The sequence below is a fragment of the Rousettus aegyptiacus genome, unplaced genomic scaffold (assembly GCF_014176215.1).
Source record: "Rousettus aegyptiacus isolate mRouAeg1 unplaced genomic scaffold, mRouAeg1.p scaffold_m13_p_5, whole genome shotgun sequence".
Classification (NCBI taxonomy): Eukaryota; Metazoa; Chordata; class Mammalia; order Chiroptera; family Pteropodidae; genus Rousettus; species Rousettus aegyptiacus.
Genome location: NW_023416308.1, coordinates 82,582,884 through 82,595,753, shown reverse-complemented (window position 1 = coordinate 82,595,753; position 12,870 = coordinate 82,582,884). Strand labels below are relative to the sequence as shown.

The 12,870-nt window shown below is 36.4% G+C and overlaps 1 protein-coding gene across 2 annotated transcripts in view; it reads right to left on the bottom strand.

The window, feature by feature from the left end:
• Nucleotides 1-251: 251 nt before the first annotated feature.
• ZNF143 (zinc finger protein 143) overlaps nucleotides 252-12,870 on the bottom strand; it is a 37,436-nt gene continuing 24,817 nt past the window's right edge. For both annotated transcript variants that reach the window (XM_016147361.2, XM_016147364.2), the window contains exons 12-16: nucleotides 10,122-10,349; nucleotides 7,652-7,800; nucleotides 5,360-5,521; nucleotides 1,907-2,053; nucleotides 252-993 (exon numbers count right to left, since the gene is read on the bottom strand). In XM_016147361.2, coding sequence (XP_016002847.1) covers nucleotides 910-993; nucleotides 1,907-2,053; nucleotides 5,360-5,521; nucleotides 7,652-7,800; nucleotides 10,122-10,349 — 770 coding nt within the window. In that variant the 3' untranslated portion in view covers nucleotides 252-909. The remainder of the gene's footprint in view (nucleotides 994-1,906; nucleotides 2,054-5,359; nucleotides 5,522-7,651; nucleotides 7,801-10,121; nucleotides 10,350-12,870) is intronic.

The following is a 12,870-nucleotide window of genomic DNA, read 5'->3' as shown; positions in this document are numbered from 1 at the left end:
AACATTTTAAAAATTGCTGTATTCAAAATTAATAATAAACTTTAGGGTAATAAGCTTTAAAACAAAAGTACATAAGAAAAATAAATAATTTACACCAACCCACTAACCTAATTTTCAAAGCAAAGCCATTTCCAATAACAGCACTGTTATATGGACTCTAGCCGATGGCTGAACTTTGATAGTTCATTATTCTTAAAAAACAGTAACAAAAACCTGAACAGTAAGTAAAGTCTTTAACAAAACCAAAGCACTGGATTTAACTTTTTAATTTTAAGTAACCAAACTTTTTAATTTTATACATAATCCAATGTAGTGCTAATGTAATTAGCATTTCAGCTTGAAGAGTTGGTATTTAACAGGGATGGAAAACTATAATGAATAGTCTTCAAACCGTGAGATACAAATAAAAATGAACAAGTATACAGCAGAACAAAAACTGCAGACACTGTACTAAACTTGGGGGGGAAATATTTGAAGGCTTTACATCCTTTATTATCCATGATGGCTTTTGGAATTATGATTGTTTGACATATAGAACCTTTAACTTTTAGATATAGCCTTTATTTTATTTTTTCACAGTAAGTTAAAAATCCATCATAAGACTCCATAAGACTTCACTGGTCTTGCATGAAGACTTTAGGAGTTTGCAATCTGATAAAAGAGTATGTGAAAATTTACAGTATTGCCCTAATTTCATACTTCCTTGTACACAATGAATCAGTTTGTGAATCTATTCCAAGGGTTATATACACAAAAGTGTCAAGAATAAAATGTTCTCCACTCTTGCATAAAAATGTGTACAGTGTTTTAGGAATGGAAACTTCTCATTTCCTGGGCCTGGGCTTCGTGGATCTCTGCTGCCTGAAAATGAAAGGCTCCTCTTGCTTTATTGCTCCATTATTCTTAGGGTTAATCGTCCAACCCCGGCGTTTCTCCTTGTTGGATCCTGGATGCTATTCTGATGGCTTCTTCCAGAGATGGCTGTTCTCCAAGCTGAAACAGGAACATACACAAACCCACAGTAAAGACGATGCCAAAGGAATAGTATATGCCAGAAGTGGAATTTCTCTCTGACACCTGGGCTTGTTAAGATACTACTACTGATCCAATCAGTGAGAGCGCAAAAACAAATTCCTGCAGCGGAGCGTGATGCCGTTTCTTTATTTAGGATTTTGATAAACTTTCCCACATGCAAGGGACAAAAGATGCTTACCTTTTCCAATGGAGAGATTGAGAGCTTCCTGAGCCTTTAGCTTCTATGTGCATAAACTAAATTAAAACCAATGGCTGGCATTTGCCTCAGTATGTTCTAACCCTTTTCTGAGTAAATACATGAATGATTTTCCCCGAGGAAAGGTAATCTGCACCCAGCCTTCTAGATTCTCTGCTTGAATTCAGTGATTTCCCAGAGAATGGTTGTTTTCTTAGTCTTCTGACATTCCCTACTGTAAAATAGGACTGTGCAGTGATTCTCAGATTTAAGGTCTATGTTTACACTAGATTCATTTCCAAGGAGTAGCTCTTAAGTGTTTTATAGAATCCTGCCTAATTAGATGTTTATTCTGAGAGTTAAGATAGCTGGCTGGATGCCCACAGGGATATATACCAGAAGCTTGCTTGCTTGCTCGCTTTATCTATCTATCTATCTATCTATCTATCTATCTATCTATCTATCTATCTATCTATCATCTTTTGCTATACAATCCCCTAGAATATGCAAAGATAGTAGAGAACAAAGTGTTTGTTGGTCCCTTTGAATCCAACTCAAACAAAGCAATTTCGTTAAAGTGACGCAAATTATTCTGTGCCCTGCCTCATGTGAAGGTTATGTGTAAAGCGCAGTGTTCATTGTTGAGAGGTACAAGTAGCACTGCTGCTGATGGAGGGCCGCTGCCACCGTACTCACCTGAACTGCAATCTGGGTGCCATTGGATGTTGCCACTAAGGTCAGAGGTCTGGTTTCTGTGGTTACTAAGTGATGGCTGTGCTGTTGATGCCCCATTTCTGATGATGTAGTATGGAATGCTGCCAAGTCCTGAGCCACAATTGCAACCTTAAACAAAAAATACACAGAAGAATTAAAACTATGGTTTAAATAGGTTAAAATCCATTTAATGAAAAAGATCATCTTCAAAAGGAAAAACACCCTTCTGACTGTAGACTTATAGAAGCCTAAAGTTGGAAGAGACTTTATAAGTTATCTACTCTGGACTATTCTTTTTTATTTGAGGAAGGTGAAGCTCAGAAAGAAGAGGTGTGTCTAAGGTTATGAAGTGAGCCAGTGGCATAACGGGGTAGAGGACACTGGAGAAGTGAATCCACTATACCAGGCTCTGTTAACCAGGGGACATGTGACTCTGCTTAGGTTCTATTAACCCTAAGTGGCTGCTTAGTAAGTTACACATGTGGATTAATTCACATCTCAAAAGTCTGTTTATTCCCAAGTTTAGAGCAGTGGTAGAGTATATACTATTTTCTCCTGTTTACCTTTTGCATTTAAAATTAGATTTCCATTTAACTAGGAAAACTGAAAAGACCATTAGCATTACTGACAAATAGCAACATATCTAGTTATATTAATTTCCTTTTTAGATTCTGTAGCATCTTTCCATCTTGTTCCTGAAGTGTCTAGCCAGAGTGGTTAAAAGTGTTTTTGTGGCTTTAAACCAAAATGTAGTTTTTTCTATGTAGAGAACATAGAAAATGGCATCAATTACTTCTGTTAATATGATATTCTAAAATTTCATTTGGCCAAACTCAGAGGAAGAATAGGTTAAAAACTAAAATTTCTATTTTACTTGATCATTAATTCACTAAAAGTGCTAGATTTTTTAAGTTAATAGATATTCATCTTTGATAAATCCCAGTAATGTTCCATAACAAAAGATTTCAGCCCAGCAAGAGCAGAGTAGCTGGTCCCTTCTGCAGGTAACAATCACAAACTATGGACAAAAATGTGGAAAAACAACTATTTGAAGGGATTGGAAGATGAGGAAAAGCAGGCAGAAACCATAGGGGATTCTCAAAGAAAGGGAACCATACTGGGTCACATCTATTTTTAAGTAGATTTTTCACTGAGGGCACTCCCCAATCTGAGCAGCACAGGGCAACTCAAGGTATCAGATAATGAAGTCTAGGGCTGCCAGAATGGCTATGGAATGAGAGGAATATTTTAGAAAGAAGAAAACGAGAGGTGTGTATGTGGGGGGACGGGGGGAGGGTCTCCCAAATCTGTGTATAAATGCTCCTCAATTCTTTAAGATCCCAGAACTGCAAAGTGTGGAGGAGGTTCCAATAAATCTGGCAGAGAGCAGCAGCTGGAAGGCTGAAAAGCTGTGAAGAGATTTTAGTGACACTCTCCACAGGAGACAGAATTTAAGAGTTTCAATCACCAAGTTAGAGGTGCTGTACTATGTTAAAGCATACCCTTCAGATAACTCATAGGTGGAGTCTGAATACCCCAAGTGGATAGTCAACATCTGCCCAATGGCCTCCAGTTACAGTCAAAAGCTCAGTGGCAGCAGCTGGTCCTCAAGTGAAACCCCTAACTCTGTTGTGATCTCTCTTTGCTAGAAGCTGCCTGATTTCATTCCAGCCCTCAAAGTTTTCTCTCCTGAGAATTCTCCTATCCCACAGGCTACAGATAAGCTGCATAAGAATGTTTGCTTTAGCGTTACTATCTTTCCAGACCTGCAACTGTAACTAATATAAGGTGTATTTATCCAAGCTGGGCTATAAATCCATTCAGGAATCCTAGAGCCATAGAAATAGCTGCAAACACATTAGGTGGGACCATTCCATAAGACAGCATGAAAGCTCCTGTTTGGGATATATGTATCTATATATGTATGTGTGTGTGTATATATATATATACACACATACATATATATATGTATGTATGTGTATATGTGTGTGTGTGTGTGTATATATATGTATGTATGTGTGTGTGTGTATGCATGCACACACATTTATATATTTATTTTTTGGCAATAAGGTATAGTTAGCAAACGATAAATATGTCCGCATCTTAGGTATTCTGTTGAGTTTTGACAGTTATATATATCTGTGAAACCATCACTTGAAACAAGATATAGTACATATCCTTCATAGTCGAGGCTGTCAATTTCCTACCCCCAGCCAAACAGCACTTTCTGATTTCTATTGCATGAGTTCATTTTGTCTGTTCTTGGATTTCATATAAGTGGAATCATACAGTGTATATTCTAGTAGAATTTCTGGATCATAGGGTAGAGGTATATTTTAACTTCATAAGAAATTGCTTAACAGTTCTCCAAAGTGTTTGTATCATTCTGCACTTTCACTAGTGTATATGAATATTCTAGTTGCTCCACATCTTCACCAACATTTGGTTTTGTTAGTTTTATTTCAGTCATTTTCCTGTGTCTGAAATAGCATTTCACTCCGATTTTAATTTGTGTTTCTTTGGTGACTAAAGATATTAAGCACTTTTTTGTGTTGCCATTCCTGTATCTTCTTTTGTGAGGGGTCTGTTCAAATGAGCAATCAAATGATTTGTTCATTCAAATTTTTAAAAAAATTTTTCTCATTTGTGTTGGTCTGTTCATCTTTTAATTATTGATGTGTAAATGTTATATATTCTCAATACAAGTTCACTGTCCTATATACTGTGAATATATTTTTCTCATTTTGGGGCTTATCTTTTTTCTTTTTTGCTGTATGTCTTTATCTAATCATTTTCTTAACGGCATCTTTTGGTGAGCAGAATTTTGACGAAGTCCAATTTATTAGTTTTTACTGTGATGGTCTTGAATCTGTAAATTAATATAGGAAGAATGAGAACTACTTATTTTGAGAAACTCACTCACTGAACAGGGTAAAGTAGCTGCAATGAAGCTTAATATTGCCTTCAGTATAGTACATGAACAGTTTTTAAATGTATTAATATCGTTAATTTTAAGGGAAATGAAAAATTAAGACTATAAGGAACTAGATCAGATTGGCAAAAATCCAAAAGTTTGAAACCGCTATGTTAACTATGCAGAGGAGAAGATGCACTCTCAAACGCAGGTGGAAATGTAGATTGGCACAATCCTAGAACGGAAGTTTGGCAACACTTATCACAATTACAAACGTACGTATCTTTTCACCCAGCAATTCCACTCTAGGGATTTACCTAGCAGATATATACATACATATACAAAATCACATGTACATATTTGGTAAAAAATTGAGACTCAGAGGGTTATGTAGCTAAGAAGTTGTAACATTAGGATTCAGTCTGAAGTTTGTGTGCTTAAATGCTATAACACATTGTGCATCTATTAGCAGTTTTGATACTGATATGTTTTGACTGATATAAAAGAAAAAAAACAATTACCTGCTGCCCTTCTGTACCTTCAGCAGTTACCATAGCAACAGAGTGTGTTCCTGCTGAAGAAATGACTGCATCATGAGCAGGGACTGTGATGGGTGTGCCATCCTGTGTTACCATTGTGATAGTATTACCAATGGCTTGCATGTCAGCCTGAGATATGTTGACCTGAAATACAATGCATTTTACATGTCAGTTAACGTTTCTTGTTATATTTGGCAATCTTTATTAAGGCTTAGGCCTAATCTTTGTATAAATCTACTCTCTGGGAGCAAATAAGCATTTTACAATGGAATAAACTCTTTTAGAAAGAGGTTATCAGAAAAATTGAGTATTTCTTAAATGCATTTCCTCCTCTCCATCTCTACTGCCAATTTAGACCCTTATTTTTCTCTCATCTGACTTTCTGCAATAATACAACTTCTTTCCAGATGTTGAGTCGAACCTTCCCTAGCCATCCTCTACCTTGACACTTTTCTAAAACAAATTTCATTATGCTCTCTGCTTAAATCCCCTTGACTCCCCATCACTACAGTTCAGATTTCTTACGTGGCATTCATGACCTTTCACAACTGGCCTTTCATAGCTTCTCCAGCATCTTCCACTACTTCCAAATCAGCATCTGGCATTCCAGTCACAACTAACTATTTGCAGTCTCACAGACTGTCATATTCTGTTATATCTTCCTAACTTTGCCCTGCCCTTCAACTTCTGCCTGGTGAATTCATGAAAATTTTTCAAGATCTAACTGAATGGCCATTTTCTGTAAAGGCCTCCAAGATTCCTTGAGGAATCATTTACTCCTTCCTCTAGTGCTACAGTACTTTACATATCCCTCAGTTACATACCCATTATTATAATAAATAATTATTCATTTTAGGAATGTCTCTCTCCAATTAGACTACATGCCCCATACTATCTACCAAAATGACTAGCACTGAGTAGACATTCAATAAATGTTTATTGTTTATTTAACCAGAGGAATAGAATAGAAACCTTATTCCAGAAGGAAATGGGAAGGCTACATCCACAGAAAATATAGCATTGGGGTGGAGAAAATAGCTGTTTTGGAACAGATGAAGAAGGATGAGACTAATTCTCCATGGTCAGAGAGGAGCCATGAGTGAATGATACAGCAATAGGTTCCAGTGTGATAAAACACTAGAATTATCCAAAAATGAAACAGTCTGCCTCTTTATAAAGAAATTGCCTCATCTTTTGGGGGGCTGTTTTGGAGAGAATTTTTTCCAGTATAGGGAGGGAGAGAAGTTAGATCAAATAACCTCCAGAGGGCCTCTGTCTATGATGATATAATTCAAGAAAAAGTCTTAGGGTCAACGCTGAATTAAAACTTGGTTAGTAAATATGTTTAATCTTGCATGCCAATCAGTGGACAAAGAGTACTGTGTGGAATTAGTGATGTCAAGTGAGGGGGAGAAAGATGAATGGAGTGGTACAAGAGCTTGTATTTTCCAATCTGAGTATGTTCTACCTCCTAGCTAACATCAGCATCTTAACAGTTATCAACAAAAAGGGCAGATGAATCATGAGAGGTAAAGCTCTGAGATGGGTAAGGAGAGAGTTCTCTAGGGAAAAGGCAAATATAGGAGGATAAAGAACCCCTATGCCTATTTCCACCAGGTACTAAGACAACCTTAGCAGGAGCTTAAAAATGAAATCGTGTCTGCATTATTTTAGGATAATGGCATCTAAAAAGCGATAAGTTTGACTATTGGAGAACAACCATTACACTGCCTTTCCTGAGGAAATCAAGACACCTGTTCTATTAATTCTGCAAAGCTAGTTGAGTAACTTCCAAGTGAACTCCCTGATTCTGGGTAGGGAGAGCTGCATTTTGGAAATTTTACAGGTTTGGCCATCATTGACTTCCCAGGATCTTTGAATGATGCCACCATCACTCAGCTAAGGCTCTGCTGATTTCTCAATATCACTTCCTGGATCTAATCAGCCACCAAATCCTATCCCTTTTTTGAATGGATCTGTCACTTTTCAAGCCTCAACTTCACTGTAGTTCTGACCTTATCACCACCTTACCTTTGAACTATACCAGTAACACCCTCTGAGGGTCACAAACCTTCTCCCTCTACTGATCTTGCATGCAGACTCTTTTAGGCTACTGAAAAACCTTCAGGAAAGGTAGCACTGCCTACAAGCTGAAGACCAAATTTTATGCCTGATATTTGAGGATTTCCTCAACTGGGACCCAACCTGGTTTTCAAGTCCGGGTTCAGAGAAATATATATGATTTAACTTGTTTGGCTTTTGGTAGCTACTTACATGCTGAGTCCCATCCTGGGATATGAGTGTAACTTGTTGACTCAACCCAGACTGGGTTACTGTGGCCACTTGTGTCGATACAACATCATCTCCTTCTACACCTGTAACATATGTGATCTGGGACCCTTTAAGAATATCTTCGCTCTGACCTGTTAAGAACAAATGCATCGTTTATTTGACCAACCAAGATATTTAGAAAGTGGAAGATATTTTATTTTATTTTTTAAAAATAACTTTATTTTATTTATTAAAAAAAAAAATTTCCCCCTCTTTAATCTCACCCCCCGCCCCTCCACCCCAATCTATGGATGTTGCTGGTTTCCTTAAGAACTGGATCTCTGAAGGCAGGCTGTCTCCTCCCACATCCTGATGGCATCCACCCGGGGCCTAACACCCCATTTTTTAAAGATATTTTAAATATTATAGAGGAGTATATACAAATTAAAGTACATATTATATATATTAGAATATGTATTATATTCTAAATAATGAAAATGGCTTCCAGCATCTCCTTCCAATTCCTCTATCTCCATTTTTGCAAAGCCAAACCAAATCATTGCAGGCCAAACCAACTCTTTCCACATCAAAGTTAAGTGTTCTAATTTTGGGAGACCTCTCTTATTCTCTTAGTTGGAATAATTCTTGATACTGTGCATGTATGTTGGGGCAGAAAGAGGGGGGAACTGTATAGGAAGACTGATTGGCAAATAACCCTTTCAATATGGTAAGTATGCAATAAGTTAAAAATGATATGACAGTCTTCAAAGACATTAACCACAAATCCAGAATGGTGTGTAAATACAGCCTAAGAATACTAAGTTACTTACTCTTTAACACAAGTGATTGATTACAAGACATCAGTACACAATGACATCACTGTGTAAAGACAATGTAATGGCATATTATCTGAGATAAGGTTAATCATTGAATAAGTGATAGAACAGGAACCACCATCCACTTTATTTTATAAAGACCCAGCAAGTAAATAGCATTTCAATAGTCCATTACTGCTCTACTTGACAACCAAGAGGATTCCTGATCCTTCTCTCCTATCACTTTCCACCTCCCATGAAGGCAAGAGGGTAAATATATATATTTTTCCTTTAAAGAAGGACTTAATATGCTAATTTAAGAGTACTTCTCAAAGTTTGATGTATACACTCATATGGCTCTAGTCATACTGGTGACTATCTCCATGGTAGTCATTACTTAATTTTTCCTTGTTCTATTCCATAGCTGTTTATATACCATTATTCTAATAGGTTACAAAACCTAGGGGATCATATGAGAGAAAAGGAACACAAATCCATCCCTATTCTTGGAAAAACAATCTTAGTTGTTTTTTTAACAGAATGTTAAAAATGTTACAGACTATTTCCTTGAAACAAGAAATTCTGATAATCTGAAATATCAACATTTAATGAAGAGACTGAAGAAGCTTAAAAAAAAAAGGAGGTGTCTTAAAACCTAAGTTTTACTTTGTTAAAGCCAGATTTCTAACTGCAAAGATATAGCAGTTGTAATTTTGAACCATGCACACTTACAGTGCTTTGGCTAGAAAATAACATGGTGTTCAATACTGAAGGAATAGTTATTTTCTTACTATCACACGAGAGATCTGAAAAGACAAATTAAAACTACAGAGAATCAATTGAGCAGGTAGTGAGTGATCTGTTCTTTCCCTTATTTTCCACCCAATTTTTTTTCACCAAAATGTTTTCAGTACTTCAATATCTGCTGTTAAGAATGGGAAAATATACTTTTTTTAAATTTTAAAATTTACTTCATTTAGGAGGCACTAAATGAAACAGTAAGACAACCTATAACTTGTTTTTAGTTTTAGAAAAATCCACTTCATTTTGCCTATTTAACCTATACTGCGTTATTTAACAGAAATCTTAGAATGTAGTTCTCTGAACTATTTTTTCAAGAGTTTATTTTTATTGAAATGAATGTTTTTGTCTCCTACAACACCAGCTAATAGCACATGAATTAACTAAGATTAAATTGAGAGTGCTTTGTGCTCTTAACACACCCAACAATTTAGCTGCCCCTGCCTCATTGCTAGCCTCATTTTTTACCACCTTCTCAGGCAGAAGTGCCATACTGGCCAGACTTTTCTCAGTCTCTCTAATTCACTTTGCTCTCTCCAACCTCAGGACTTTTTGCACATGCCATTTCTTCCATTTGGAATGTTCTCTTGCCTTTGCTCCCTGTTTCCTCCCTCCCCAAGCCTTGCCTCTCCCCCAATTCACCTTCTAGATCTCTCCAAAACTCACTTCCTCAGGGAAGCTTTCTCTGATCATTCCCTTCTCATACAACCCAGAGCACGAAGTACCTTTCCTTGATAACACTTATCACAGTAATAAATTATATGTTTGTAGGATTATTTGAATGATATTGTACAATTTGAGAAAATACTATTAATCTTAAGTTATGTTCATTAGTATTGATAAGACAAAACCCTCACCTGGGGGAGGCTCAAAGAAGGCTTCCTGCTCTTCTTCGATGGGCTCTGTGTCATTGTGGGCTGTCCGTTTGTGCATGGCCAGCGTGGAGATCTGCTTGTACGTCTTCCCACAGTGGTTACAGTTGTATGGTTTTGAGTGAGTGTGAACAACATGATGTTTGTACAAACTGGAATATTCTGTAAACCTTTTATCACACCCAGGGACTGTACAAACATATGGCTTTTCCCCTAAGTAAAGAACAGCACACACACACACACACAAAATAAATAAATAAGCTCTTACATATGAAGACATTATCATTCCATACTTTCCTGGGGGTTAAAAAAGAAAAAGCCTATAATGGCAAAAATAAGTAGTTGTCAAATCCTTTTCCATCCTGTTATGAAGCAGCACAGAAGAAAAGACTCCCTAACAACTGTTCTGACTTGGCTAAAAAGGTAGTCTGCATCCTGAGTGTTATCCTGTGCCTGAATACCACTTTTCCCTTAATTTTAAGGGATGAGAAAATTAAGGATGAAGATGGTGCCCAGTTTAACTCTAAGCTTTGATGAAACTGCAATTTATTGTTACTTATTACTAGATAATCTAGGCATGATTAATGATATTACACTAATGGCAATAATAAATGCAATTATTACACTAACTAATTCAATTTACTCTAAGGATTCAATAAGAATAATAAAAAAGGATTTTCTAAAAAGCCTATATAGTTTGGACACTTTAGCAAATCTAAAAAAACCACACTTTCTATTAACTTCACTCTTACATCCAATCAAAAGCTACTGAATATTCACTAAAAATAACTAGGCAATACAAAAGGAAGTAAAAACTACAAATCTTTTTCCATGAAACAATCTGAGAATATAGGTAAGACAACTATTTTTAGAAAATAATAGAAAATTTCGAACATTCACAAAAGTATAAACAGTGTAATAAACCCCCATGTACTAATCACCCAGCTTTAACTATCAATTCATGGCCAATACTGTTTCATTTATTCACTACATATTTCCTCCATTCTTCCTACCCTGGATTATTCTGAAATAGCTCCATATAGCATTCCATTGCATCTGTAAATAGTTCGGATCTTATATCCAAAGGATGGATCTCTTTTTAAAAAAATTAACGGTAATTACTTAATATCATGTAGTGGTGGGGGGAATCTAATAAAACTGAAAGCAAACTGGAACAAATCAACCTAATTGTGGTTTAAATGAATACTTTTAATCACACTGAAGGGGCTGGGGTTGTGGGGGAGAAAGAATAAACTAATTAAAGTAACTCATACACACAGTATTTGACTAACATGCTTAGTCTTGGACTAGGTTGTAGGGTGGGGTTAGGGACAGCAAACAAATCTCTTTTTAGTAGTTTATTGTAGTGGTATGAGCAAAGTGATGCTGAAACAATTTTAGATGTAATAAAAGATTGAGCAAATAAGTAAATATGTTAATGCTGTTGGAAGCCAGAGGTCTTGCTGTGGAAGAAGCGATATACGAACATGAAATAGAGGAAGAAGAAAAAGACTTCTCTTGGATGAATTGCATTGGAGGTATTGGTGTGAACTCATATAATTTCTAAAATGTGCATATGCATGTGTGTAGACATGTGCATGTTCTACTTTATTCTCATTTTACAACTTCCTTGGTAATTGCACCTTTTCCCATAGTCCTAATAGTTCTAAACAGTAAAATCGCCCACAAATAGTAAAAAAATCTCATACTAATGTAATCTGTAACATAAGTTTTGGACATAAAGTAATTGGAAATTGCCTCCAGTCTTCTGCCCAGTCCCCATTCTCAAAGCAGGGCAGAGTAGAGTTCTTACCTTGGTGAATGGTTGCAGGGTATGGTGTGATAAAGGCATAAGACTGCTAGGGCAATGGGGAATTACAACTCAGGAAATCGGCTCTATTCATTTTTAGGGTGGAGCAGAAACTACCAACCACTAGGTGGCACCAAACCACAATCAAGACGTAAATGGACTTAAATTTTGCTTCTGCGCTCCCCTACTGGCCTGCTGCACAGCCTTAACTGGGTCATCTGATCAACCTTGTAAGGATGGCCTCCATTAATCTTTACACTCCACTTATAGCATAATGTGGGCATTTACTGTTTCATATACTTGATAACCATTAGCCAATCCTTTCTTCCAGCCCAGAAGTACCTCTTGAGTCAGATTAACATTTCTAACTACCTACTGGATCCCTCTAATTTGGTGATTCTCAACCACATATGCAGGTAAAACACCAGGTGAGTTTTTAATATATATGGAAACCTGGGCCTCACTCTAGTAAAATTATGTTAGAATTTTTGCACACAGAATATTGGGGAATAAGTCTATTTTTAAAAGGCGAATCCGACGTGCATCCATGTTTGAGATCATTGCTCTACCTGAATGTTCCAAAGATCGTTATGACCACACTTAATATCGGACTTGTACGCAGAATATAATAAATAATTCTTACAACTCAACAATAAAGACAATCCAACTAAAAAAAAAAAAAAAAAGCAAAAGCGCTGAATAGACTTTTCTCCAAAAGTTACAAATTGCCAATAAACACATAAAAGGATGCTCAACATAAGCACATTAGGAAAATGCAAATCAAAAGTACAATGATAAAGCTATCACTTCACATATACTAGAATGACTATAATCAGAAAGACATATAATAACAACTGTTAGCTAGGATATGGAGAAACTGGAACCCTCATACATTGCTGGTGAGATTGTAATATGGTGCAGAAA